Source organism: Crocodylus siamensis, chromosome 1 (genome assembly GCF_052110815.1).
Source record: "Crocodylus siamensis isolate JL-2025a chromosome 1, ASM5211081v1, whole genome shotgun sequence".
Lineage (NCBI taxonomy): Eukaryota > Metazoa > Chordata > Crocodylia > Crocodylidae > Crocodylus > Crocodylus siamensis.
Window position 1 is genome coordinate 380582541 of NC_143395.1, and position 13707 is coordinate 380596247.

General features: G+C 41.3%; 1 protein-coding gene across 2 annotated transcripts in view; it reads left to right on the plus strand.

Annotated features, from left to right (window-relative positions):
* LNX2 (ligand of numb-protein X 2) overlaps positions 1–6641 on the plus strand; it is a 95000-nt gene extending 88359 nt beyond the window's left edge. For both annotated transcript variants that reach the window (XM_090028343.1, XM_090028350.1), the window contains 2 exons: positions 2125–2283; positions 4296–6641. In XM_090028343.1, the coding sequence (XP_089884469.1) occupies positions 2125–2283; positions 4296–4431 (295 nt within the window). In that variant the 3' untranslated portion in view covers positions 4432–6641. The remainder of the gene's footprint in view (positions 1–2124; positions 2284–4295) is intronic.
* Positions 6642–13707: the final 7066 nt, after the last annotated feature.

Here is a 13707-nt window from a genome sequence, read left to right on the forward strand (position 1 = left end):
TATTCTTCATGGTCTGGTAACTGTATGTGCAAATTGTGGACCACATTTTGGTAGCCCTTATTATCATCCGTTCCTATTGCCATACACACTTGTGTAACCTTCAGTCACACTGCATTCATTACCTTTTAAAAGAAGCATTTCCAAGATCAGCCCCAACGTTTGCAGATGTTGGCACAGTGAGAATAGAATGTAATGATAGTAGGATGAAACCTGAAGTTAATAGAGTTACGTACAATTACAAGAACTTTTCTTGGTAAGAAGCTCTTTAAGAATTAAACCCTCAGTCGTATTCTTTAGGCCTTGCTGTATATTATGTTTGATAAATACTATTTTACAGGAAAAAAGTTGCATTTGAGGAATAAAAGCCCTGTAAAACTGCTTTCTAGTCTGTTAAATGCCTCCGCTTCACTGAGCTGGCAGTGAACATCTACTGGTTGCTTCTTAATTATGTCTGTATACTACAGTGCATGAATACTTTACAGAAGCCCTGACACAATTTTCTAGTTTTTCTGAATTGAAAAAGGATCTTCTGGGAGAAGAAAAAAGTTCTTTAATTCAGCATTCCTGTGTGCACAAAACGACTTTAACAGAGTGGTGCAGGCTCTTTTTTACCAAACAGCTCTTCTCTGTATGAATTTGAGTCATAGGCCTTTGTTTCACTGATGGTTTCTCTGATTGCCTTGGCTATCACCTCCTACGTCGATTCTGACTCTCGCCTGCCACGTCTTGATGGATTTTGATGTTATTAGTCGGGAGGTATTATTTGCCACAGTAGGCTACTGGCAATCTCTGACCATTTTTATCAGTGGCCCCACCTTTCCACTGTCTTTCTTACCTAACTCACAGATTTAGGTTAATACTCAAACTACAGTCTGCTGTAGTCAAATGATTCTCTTTATTGTCCTTTGTGTTCCTTCACATGCACAGCTATCACAAGACTATTCTATTTTTTGGTTAAAAAGTTTTTTTTAATATTTCATAAACACCTTCGGGGCATTCTCTTCTTTATTGATATACAGCTTAATCAAACTAACTTTCAAAGCTGTGTCTTAAATTGTCCCGAAATTTTCACTTTCATTTCTACTTCTCCTTTATTTTTGTAAGTACTCAAGTGTTCCTCCTCATTTTATCCTCAAGCACTCCCAAGGAGCAGTCAATAACTTCAACAAAATCAAAATCAAAGCCAAGGTCTCCCAAAATGTTTGTTGTTTTCCTTTCTTTCTTTCTCTTTTTGTTTCCAGAGCATCTACCCCCACCTCTGTTTCTCACAGCTTCTCCTCTTCTCCCACTTCTATTTTTCTTCAGAGCAAATCCTATTAAAGTTCACTCTCGTCCTCCAGAGCCACCCAGCTCCCTTCCTTTGTCCAGCCCTCTCTGACATGCTGAACCAACCTCCAGAATCACCCCAAATCCACAATCTTCTCTCTGTTCCCGCCCCTGGGCTCTTTTATACCTGGAGCAGCTGCTTCTGAGTCGCCGCTCTCCCGGCTTGTTTTCTCCACTCCAGCATCCTCATTTTGTTAGTACTTCTTCACACTGACCAAAACATATTGTCACTCCTGGACGTATCTAGTTCTCACAGATATTGGGACATGATCTGGATTTTTTTATATTATGCATCATCAGTAAAATTGTCAACTGATTGTAGCGAGTATTTCTGGTGATGATATACCAGTAACAGATGGAAAAGAAAACAAGCAAATTTTTAAAGCCTAACTTAATTTTTAAGCTCTTCCAAATCAATCTAGTCTTGCAAACTAAGCCCATGAGATAGGGAACCTCTTAGAGATCAAGAACAAAAATGAAACCCCACAATGACATTTTAGAAGTGTCAGTTTCCCAAGCTAACTGATATTTAAGCAGTAGCTCCAGCAATACATTATTTGGGAGATTGGGGTGGGGGGCAGCAGGAGCAGGGCTTGCCTTCAGAATTGTGGCAAAGCTAACCACACAATAGTTGAAGTTACTGAAAATTTCCAGGTGACTTGGTCAGGAAGCACAGTATTAATTACTGTCTTTCTCCTTCTTTTATGACTGTTGCAATGATGTGATGTTGTACACAGTATAAACCTACTTATGTGTTTTGTATGCTTTCCCCCTACACACTGCACTTCCCTCCCATAGCTGCCTGCATAGCTGCCATGACGTAGTGCTGAGGAGAAGCAATCTAGGGAGCTGGGGCTTTAGTATCGTCGGTGGATATGAGGAGAGCCACACAAACCAGCCTTTCTTCATTAAAACCATTGTTCTTGGAACTCCTGCATACTTTGATGGAAGATTAAAGTAAGCCCTAATACAGTTTTTAGAATGATGTTGTCAACAGCTATGCAAACTGATAAAGCTATTTTATGAAGTGATTAATTACATTAATAATCTGTATGACACTGGCTATTGTCCAGGTGTTTCTTGGGGGCTGGCCAGCTCCGTCATGTGTGACATCTGTAGTGACTTCTGTGCAGGGAAGTGTTTTAGCTAGTAGGAAGTGGTATCAGTCACAGCTCAAGGGAGGATCCAGGTCTAGCACTTCTTGCTCCACCCACCTTTGTTTGGAAAGGCCTTCAGCACTCAGTTTGTGGTGCTGATTTGACCTACCTTCTGTAGAAAAAGTGAGAGAAGTCTCTTTTCTCCATCTGTAACATGAGTATTTTGCTTGCCTTTTTGTAAAGGCTTTCTAAAATCAGTTGACAAAAAGCCTTTATGAACATGCTCACAGAGCTGTCAACATTCAATGCCCAGTTCTTACATACAGCGCTTTAATTGGATCCCCGACTCTGGCATTTGGATGTTGTTTTTTTTTGTGTGCCTAATTCAGCATCCATCTCTAGATGCAAGATTTGAAATTTCCCTAGTTCATAAGATGAGCCACATGAAAGCTTGATAACAGAGTCTGAGGCCAGCTGCAGTTGGAAGAATCCGTTCGAGAGAGAATCCTACTTAGGCTGTGCCCTGGAACATGCTATTGGGCTGCAGAGAATCAGTCCAGTGATGGATAAGCTGTGCAATGATGCAGACTGCTCAGTTCAGGAAAAAAAAATCTAGAGAAAATTTAGCTGCCAAACTCTAACAAGTCTCTACTTGGCATCAAAAAATAAAGTTTATCAGATGTTCAAAAACTGACCAAATATGAGCAAAATTTTTCAGGAAAGAAAAAAACAACCTTCAGTGTCATATTTTAAGTGTCCACTTGAAAGCAAGAAGTCGCTAATGCTTCTCAAGGGAACAGCTATAAGAATTGTTTTTAACTTGGAGCCCTGCCACACATTCAAATTAAAGCTGGATAGAAACCAGCTATTAAGTTGTTACATATTTTCAAGCAATAACATTGTAGCTGGTTGGCTCTCTTTATAGCTGCATGGGCATTTTTATAGCACAATAATTATAATATATGTAACATGTGGCAGGACACATGGAAAACTTTTTTTTTAATCGTGAAAGCCATTCTTGGAAACAGCCAAACTATTTCAGCCTGAGGCAGACACTTAGTGTAGGAAATGTCAGCCTAGTGGTAAAGTTTCGGAAAACTGCAAGCCTCTGAAAGTGTGGTCTTGTGCTGGAAGGTGTTGGCATCCTTAATGAAGAGTTTTTCTTGCATACCTATAATGAATACAAATTCTGACCCACTTAAGCATGCATCTGTTATTATAAAAAATGTGTGTTTATGTATTCTTATTGTCTCTCAGTGACTTTATTAAATGATCTTTCTCATTCTGGCTGCCTTCTTACATCATTCTTGGTATTATCCTGTAGACAAAGACTTAAAGCTAGTGTTGGAATTATCAGGGATTTAAATCCAGGGGTTCGTGAATTCCCTGGGCTCCTGTCACAAGAATGTCAGATTTAACCTAAAGCAGTGCCCCTCAAATGTCTTGTTTGCATACCTGTTTTAAGTTTATTATACTACTGGGTACCCCCCTGATTCTGTGTTATGGACAATTCCCTATCCCTTGCCCCCCTACTATGAGTATCACTAGAACCAAACTAGCCTCTCTGACAACACAGGAAATGGTACTGAGGTGTTCTTCATTTTTTTAAATTCCTTTTCCTGTACTCCCTTTCCTTTCTGCTTTCATACTCCTTCATCTCACCTACCCTCTAGAAGTTTGCCACATAGTTCTGGTTAAAACATACAGATACAAAGAAACTGAATTCCTTTAAGATCTGCTGAAAGAACTAAAATCCAGTGGAAACCCAAGGCCCTAAGTATGACATTGCCTTTCCTATTTGTTGCTGTGTGAAAGCTGTTGTATACCAATACTCACTAATAGGTTTTCTGTTGTTTGTTTGTTTGTTTTTAGATGTGGGGACATGATTGTTGCTGTAAATGGACTATCAACAGTGGGTATGAGCCATTCTGCACTAGTTCCCATGCTGAAGGAGCAGAGGAACAAAGTCACTTTGACAGTTATTTGCTGGCCTGGAAGCCTCATATAGATTTGCAAAATTGTTTTGGTTCATACAGCTTATTTTTCTAGATGGCTGGTAAAAACTCTAGTTTTTTGTTTGTTTGTTTGTTTGTTTTGTTTTTTCCTACTGACATAGCTGGTAATAAGCAGGGCCAAAACTGCTACATTTATTTTTTACAAGATTCAGCCTCACTGTTTGCATCTTTCTTTCATCCTGAAACCGACCTTTCTACCAAGTTTGTGTTAATTGTTAAAGAGCCCTCCCCCTCACACACATTTTTGTTATTAAGCCTTCCCAGATGGGTAATATTCTGGCAGGGTCAGCAAGAGAACTCTTGTATTTTTGGTTTCTCTTTCTATTTTTCCAGATTGAAATGTTAAGTAAGCTTTGTACACACTGTTCACAGAGGGAAGGTTTATGTCACTAATGCACTTGCAGATCTTTCTCTCTGCTGCTGTGAATCAAAATCTGTTCCAAGAGGAACACCTTTACTAATTTTGTAAACCTTTTCATTTATTCTATGATTTCCAAACCGGTTATTCAAGGACCTTTGTTACTCCTAAGAAAATGTTTGGTCCCACGGTTTTTCTTGTAGGGCATTAGTGCTTAGAAAAGTAGGACAAAAGCCTGATATTGCTGGAATTTTTATAAAGTGCAATAATTGGACTCTTTGTTAGAAAATGATTTAATATATTTCAAAGTTTGTATCCTATAATGAAAAGTAATATGGAAATAATTAAAGTCACAATGCTGGCAAGAGCAAATATTTAGGGGTCTCCTTTGACGGAACAGCTTGAAGACTTACATTTACTTTCCAAATGAATGTTTTGCTATGTTAGAAAATTTTGATGAACATTTTTACTAGAACCATTTTTACAGTTTATATTGTGGTTGTCAGTAACTCTCCTTATTCCTGCGTGGAAACATTACAGTGACTCAAACCTGTAAATTAGAGAAGCATATAAAAATAAGATAGCTGTGCTTATGAAAGTGTATGTTACTAATGGGAGGCCAAAGGAGAGGCTTTTTCTATTTGGTTGTCACTGCAAAATTTTATCCATTTTCTGTCACCTGCTGATAAATGCCCAAATGCCTTCATATAAGATGCTGAAGCAATCTGTCTTGTATTTGAGAAATCATTTTGGTAAGCACCTGCTATTGAATTATCAGTAACAATAGTATTTTATATTCGTGATTATGTTTAGTATTTTTAAAGCAAAACTATAACTTGACAGGTTTCAGTTTGTTCATGATTTATGCAGGCTGAGCATTCTTTTGTGAAAGCTTACAAACCTTTGTGCTGACCTGGAGCAAAACCTCTATGTTGTTAATGTTCTGCATACTTGAAAAAAAAGTTTCATGTAGAAACTCATTTCAGGTTCTGACCTGTTTTTACAAATGACCTCTGTATTGTCATGATACTAATTATCAAGAATGTATTTCACAATCGCTAAATGTTTCAATTGTGAAGCATGAACTTCATTTTCAAACTTAGCAATTACAGTATTGGGGCATATCATGGCATGTCACTGATTCTAGTAGCTTTGTTTAAAAAATAAAGTTACTCTCTTTTGCAAAAAAAATGTAAAAAGCTATTATAGAGGAAGTAGTTTCATTCTTTGTGGTAGTATATGATGTTTGTTTGCTTTCATACTATCTGGATACAGAAGAATGTCTCATACAGTATATTATTGTATAGAGAAAATTTGTTTTTTGAAGCAGACAAGGAACTGGCTGATATGAGTACAAATTTCCTCCTCTCCAAAAACTTTGTTGAACTACATACTTTGTTTATAATGCAAACTTTCGTAAAGTACATCTTAGTATAGGCTTTAGGAATCATATTGACAGATGTGCTGAATTTCAAGTATTTCATTTGACAAATGACATAACATTCAAAAACCTGGGCAAAAATAGCATTTTTACCTTGTTTCCTTTTCTTTGTCATGAAAGCATGAGTTAGCTTAAAATGTGTTGTTTGTTTTGTTCCAATAAGCTGTCGCTTTTAATCAGAACGTCTGGTGATGGAAGTTTATTCTGAATGGATTCCTTTCCTTGAAATACTGGGGTTATTTTTCTCTCTCTTATGGTCTTGTAGTTGCATTGTTTGATTTGTTCTTTTGTGCCTTCTGTTTAAATTATTTCAAGATTTTTCAGCTGTTGCTACCTAATTGTGTGGTATTAATGAAGGGTGACTGAAAATAAAAGTCCTCTCTACCCATTGTAATAACTCACAGTATTGTGTTACTCTCTTTACAAAGACTGTAGATAAATGAATGCACCCACTGATTTGAGATATTTCTCTCTGTAGCTAATCACAAGTTACAGTTATAGAATGTTATAGGACAATCTGAGAGCATAGTCACAAGAAAATAGAAACTTAAGACTCACCAGACTGGAACACACAAGTTGTCTAACTAGTACTGTATTTACTTGAATACAAGATGAGGGTTTTTCCCCCCACAACTAGGGTGGGGGGAAAAGCCCCTTCATCTTATAATGTCATACAAGAAAATCTCACTAAATACACATTGTTTATCATTAAACTGCTGCCCAAAAAAACCTTGTGCTCAGCAATGGAAATCAGCTATAAAGTTGATTAAATGTAGCTGACGCTGATCATGACTATAAAACACATGGCTCACAAATATGCTGATAAGAACCTTTTTGTCTTATTTTATCAAAATCCCTCCCTCACCCCATTAAAAACACATAAGTTTTCATTAATGTTCATAAAAGATTTTCCCAAATTAACATAGAATCTCATCTTTTATATCCTTTGACATCTACCATTTCTTCCATCTGCGCACTTCTTATCCGTTGGCATTATTTTGCCTCTTATTTACATATAATCTCAGTGAGATACATCCCTTCTCCCCTGACTTATCCATTTTAACTGAACAGTGTTGCCTTTTATTTAATACCATATTAGCATTTCTTTACTGGCTCACATATAACTGCCCAACAAGCTTCCCTTACTACCCACATCTCTTCAAATAGCATTACCTGTCAAGTTTTAATCAGTTTTCTCTCAAACCATTCTGTTATTCCCCCGGCTCCCCCAACCTCCACCCAGAATCTTCCTGGAATAGCATTCACCAGTCTTTTAATCTCCATTTGTTGCTCCCAGCTCCTCTTCATCTCTTTCAATACACATTCACAGTTCATGCATGGGTAGCTGCATGCATTCTCGTGGTGTAAAGAATTGTCCCTCGCACACCAACAGGGTCCATGTCTTCCAGATGGCCACTCTCTCACACATTATCAACAGTCTTATTTGCTGGCTCATTTGCTCTCTTTGGTCCAGTCTATACATTGCCATCTCGTATGTTAATACATTAGTCCATTGGGTTCTTCTCACAAACCTCCCCACCCTCTTCCACACCTTCTCTGAATAATCACACTCCCAAAACAAGTGGTAAGTTGACTCTGTTCTCACAGTTTTCCCTTGGACATTTTTCTGATCTGTGCAATCCCCATCTGCCTAACCTCTCCCTTACTGGTAATACATTCTGTGCCACCATCCACACAATTTCTACATGTTCTCACTTCACCTGTGCTTCCCACATCCTCTTCCTTTGGTTGACTATTTCTCAGTCAGGTTCCCCACTTCCGTTATTCTGTTTCCGTCTTTTATTCCTTTAGAGACTTTTACTGTTTTCCCATTTCTTCAGGCTCCCTTCTAACAGCACATTGTACCAACACACATTGTACCATGTACCATGAATTTCTCCACTCTTGTGTAGTGGCTTGGGCAGGGGGTCCAAGCCCAAGGCTTTTTCCATTCCTCATTCCCTCTTCCCATGTCCTCAATACTTTTCCAGTTAAGTACTGGCAAAAGACTTCCATTTTCCCTTTACCTCCATCATCCACATTCTGCCGATTTTAAATTTTATGCAAACAAACACCTCTGCTCAGCATTCCCTATTCTCCTTGTATTCCCTTGTATCTCTCGCCTTGCCACCCACTTCCTTTTGCTGCCTCAGAAAGAGGTGCACAGTTCTCTTTGTGTCCTTTGTTCTTGTCTCCATGTTGGGGGAAAACACAATTCCTACATAAAGGATCACTGATAATAATATTGTCTTTATCAGTTCCACTTTGCCTTGTTTAGACAGCTTCCTCTGTTTCCAGAGACCTGTTATTTGCTGTACCCTGGTGATTGTCTTTTACCAGGCCTCATCATCTTTCCCTTTCGTGTCCATCTGTACACCTAGGATCTTCCTTCTGTCTGTTTGTAGCTGCAGACCACACTCTTCCAGCTCTTTCCAAATCCTTGTTACCATTAGCATGCTCTTCTTTTTGTTAATTTTTGCCCCTGCTGCTTCACCATAGTCCATTGCATGTTTCAGTACCCTATCAATTAACAGTTTATCTTGCCCTATTACCATGATGTTGCCCATGTATAGCATGCACTTAATTTTTTCCCTGCCAGGGATTTTCACCCCAGTGATCAGCTTGTCTCTTCTTATTTTCTGGGCCAACAGCTCTGACTCATACGAAAAGTCCCACTGATAATGGGCAGCCTTGCCTTACTCCAGATTGTATCTCAAAGTCCCAGCTCAAGGAACCAGTTATCAATATCTGGCTTTTGACCTTCCCATACAGTAGCTGTATTGCCTACATCGTCCTATTTGGGATGACTGTGGTCCATTCTTCTCAGGATTGTGAGCATGAACCCATGCTCTACTGAGTCATGCTTTTTCCAAATCTATATTCATAACCACAGTTTTTCTCTCTCTCTTGCACTTCTACCAGCATGTCCCTTATTAACCATAATGCATCGGAGATCCTTTGTCCTGGTGTGACATAGCTCTAGTCCTTATGGATCAGTTGTTAAGTTGCCTCTCATTTTTTGGGCTAATGCTTTCGCAAAAAGCACATAATCTGTGTTTAGCAGCATAATTGGTTGCCAATTCTCTAGTTTTTGTTTCTCTCCTTTTTAAAAATAAGAACTATGACTCTTTCAGCAAATCTCTCATCTATTTCGCTCTGCTCCCAGATTCTATTAGGTAAATCTACCAGGTCCTTGCCTATACACCCCCAAAATTTCTCATAAAATTTACTTGGTAATCCATCTCAGCCTGGTATTTTCTTTCTCCAACTTTCTCTTTGCTTCATACACCTCCCTCTGGGTGATTTCTTTCTCCATCTCCACTCTTCCTTCTTTGTCTATTCTTCATACAGTTTCATCCACAAATGACTGGGCTTTTGCTTCATCCATCCCTCTACCTTTGTATAGTTCTTCCTAGTAAGATCGTGCCTCCTCCAACACTTCTTTCTGTCCCGTTGTCCTTTTCCCTTCCACTCCCTTCACTGTCTGCAGTTCCTTTTGCACTCCTTTGAGTTTGGATGGCAAGTATTTACTCCATGTTTCTCCTTCTCCCATCCATGGCACTCAAGTTAAGAAGATGTCTTTCACTGTCCTCCTAAACAATCTGTTGATTCATCCTGTGTTCTCTGCAATCTAGTCTCTCCTTTTCCTCATGTGCTGTTTGTTTTAGCAACTTCTCTAATTCCTCCTGTAGGATTCTCAGTTCTCATGTTGGCCCCTCTCTCAGCCTGGCACGTATGATTTGTGTGGCTCCACCCTCCATGAGATGAAGCCAGACCAGATTACCCTCCGCCTCATCTGCATATACATTTTTGGAACATCCCAGAACTTGTGACAAGAACACCCACTTCCAGTCATGCGTGGGAATTAATTAGCATATGGTTCCATTTGTGATGGGGGGATGGGGGTGTTTCTGGAGTACGCATACATATTGAGCTGGGTTGTGAGGTCACCATGGGTTGAAATGCTGTTGATTTCAGGAGGGCAAACTTCAATGAGCTAAGGAGGATAGTTGGGGATGTGCTGAGGTCCCAGAGGGGAGGGGAGCCAGATGTCCAAGGAGAGTGGTCGCTCCTTAAGGAGGTGATCCTCCAAGCCCAAAGGAAGGTAATCCCGATGAGGATCAAAGGGAGCAGGAGAGCACACAAGCCTCCATGGCTCACCAAAAGCATCCGGGAATGTCTCCTTGCTAAAAAGGAGGCGCAAACCCAATGGAAAGACGGGGTCATCTCCAGGGATGACTATTCTGCAGTTGCTCGGGGATGTAGGGGGGCAGTTAGGAAGGCCAAGGCAGAGATGGAATTAGGACTAGCTTCTCAGATTAAGGACAGGAAACTATTGGCCAGTTAGTCTTACCTCGATCCTAGGCAAGCTGTTTGAGAAAATTATGCTGGCACACATCCAGGAGAGGCCAGCAGGGGACTGCATGCTTAGGGGCAACCAACACGGCTTCATCAGTGGCAGGTCCTGTCAGATTAACCTGGTGGCCTTCTATGATCAGGTTACCAGATCATTAGATGCAGGGGTAGCAGTGGATATAATCTTCCTGGACTTCCGGAAGGCTTTCAACACTGTATCTCACCCCGTTCTCATTAAGAAACTGGGGGACTTGGTGTTGATGCCCACACAGTCAATTGGGTCGCCAACTGGCTGGTGGGCTGCACCCAGAGGGTGGTAGTAGATGGGTCCTTCTCAACCTGGAAGGACGTGGGCAGTGGGTTCCGCAGGGCTCGGTCCTCGGGCCCACACTGTTCAACATCTTCATCAGCGATTTGGACTAGGGGGTAAAAAGCACCCTGTTCAAATTTGCTGATGACACTAAGATGTGGGGGGATGTGGGCACACTAGAAGGAAGCATCAGGCTTCAATCAGACCTAGACAGGCTACAAGTGTGGGTGGATGTGAATAGGATGGGATTCAACACAGACAAGTGCAAGGTGATGTACCTGGGGGGGAACAACCAGCACTATACCTACAGGATAGGGAACTCCCCTCTTGTCAGCACGGAGGTGGAAAAGGATCTTGGAGTCAAAATTGACTCCAAGACGAACATGGGCCGGCAGTGTGGGGAGGCAGTCAGGAAGGCCAACCGCACCTTGTCATGCATCCACAGATGCATCTCGAGCAGGTCCAAAGAGGTGATCCTCCCCCTCGATGCGGCACTGGTCAGGCGGCAGTTGGAGTATTGCATCCAGTTCTGGGCGCCACACTTCAGGAGGGATGTGGACAGCATCGAGAGGGTCCAGAGGAGGGCCACCTGCATGATCAGGGGGCAGCAGGGCAGGCCCTATGAGGAGAGGCTACGGGATCTGAACCTGTTCAGCCTCCACAAGAGAAGGCTGAGGGAGGATCTAGTAGCCTGTTACAAACTAGTCGGGGGGACCAGCAGGCATTGGGAGAGTCACTATTCCCCCGTGCACTGCCAGGAGTGACCAGGAACAACGGTCACAAGCTGGCAGAGGGTAGATTTAGGCTAGATATCAGGAGGCGCTACTTCACAGTCAGGGCGGCTAGGGTCTGGAACCAACTTCCAAGAGAAGTGGTGCTGGCTTCTACCCTGGGGGGTTTTAAGGGGAGGTTGGATGAACATGTTGCTGGGGTCATTTGACCCCAGTATTATTTCCTGCCATGGCAGGGGGTCGGACTAGATGATCTACTCAGGTCCCTTCTGACCCTAGAAACTATGAAACTATGGTAGGGCCCAGCCCAATGAACAAGGGGCCCCATCAATGAACATTGTGGTAAATTATAATACAATTGGTTCCCAGCTTTGTGGCTAATATCAAGCAAGACTGGGGGCATCCAAATCCCAAGGCCTCCAGGCCTGGGGCTTACACATAAGATGCCTGCCTGGATTTGGGGAATATCCAAAGCCACAAACCTGCCTAGTGGCAGAGCCACACAGATTTAATGATTGAGCTCAGTTCAGTTGAATTATGGAACTTGAATATTGGACTTTGTTCAGTTGAATCTAGAAATGATTGGGCACTTGAAATGCAAAAAAATTTTGTGTTACATATAAGTCAGTGTCAAAGTGTTGCTTCTAAGAAGTATCTGTGCTAAAACATGCAGCAGTTTCAAAAAAAGGTAACCTGCATGAATTGTAGATAAATTAGATACATAGGTACTATATGCAAATTGATTGCTGAAGTCATGTTTAATTTCAAGGTCATTGTTTTCAAATTTGCTCCTCACTTCCATTTATTCAGGGAGAGCAGGGTCTGACAGTAAGGCAAGGGGTAAGGGGTTGCCAGGGGAAAAAGTTGTGAGGAAGTGGAGAGAACCTCCCTCCCCGATTTATTTTCCCTGCTGTAGCAGCGGGAAGGGGACAAATTCAAGGCAAACCTCCAACAATTAAATTCTAGACTTGGAAAATGTTAAGGAATTGATACATTTTCCATATAAAGAATCTAATTATTGGGAACCATCTTATAATCAGGGCCATCTTCTATTTGAGTAAATACGGTATATCCACCAATGGGGGTAATATCAGAGGTTTCAGAGGACAATGTACAAGTTATGCACTGAAGTACTCCACCATAAGGGCAGGTTTTCCCAGCTGGTGCTGGGCTCTTCCAACTGAAGGGCTCTACCATGCTACAGACTTGATACAGGGACACAATCCTTTATTGGGGTGGTTAGCCATGTTAATTGGAAGCCAGGTAGAAGGTAAGGCAGGGTGGCACCCTGAAGACTAACTGGTTCCAAGAGAGATGAGCTTTCTTAGGCAGCAACCTGTTTTGTCATGTTCTATGAATTGGACTAGCTGTGATTTGGGGGTTGTATTGTATTGTAAGTATAGAAAACTCTGCTCTAGAACCCTGAAGTGTGTATGCTGGCCTGTGGGTTAAGGGCAGATATTACTTAAAGCAAGAGACTCAGACCCTGCTCTGACCTGCCACAATACCAGCTCATCCTGTAGCAAGGACAACATCCCTTTGGTTGCCGCTTCCAGTTTGAACACCTTAGACACTTCATTAATGACCTCCAACCCTTCCTGGAACTTGACTGTTTCAAGGTAGCGGTGTGGGACAAGCCTATCTTGGCATATAGGCAGCCCTTTAACCTCAAATTACATCTTTCTAGCAACAAACTACTTAACTCCAATTTCTACTAAGCCACCAGGTGATGGCAGAGATCTGGGTGCTAGCTGTGCACCCCCATCAGCACAGACCGCATCATAGACCAGACAGCATGAATGATAACATCTGGAGTTCATTCACCTGCTCTTCCACCAACATCATATATGCCATTCCCTGCTTACAGTGCCCCTCTGCTGCCTACAGTAGTCAAATAGGGTGATCACTATGTAAAAGAATAAATGAACACTGGTTCAACATCAATTCCAGTGATACAAAAAACCAACAAACCCTGTGCTAGAACACTTCAGTTCCCTTGACATTGCATCATTGATCTCTGAATAGGTGTTCTTAAACAAGAAATCTTTAAAAAGCAACTTAAATGCAAAATTA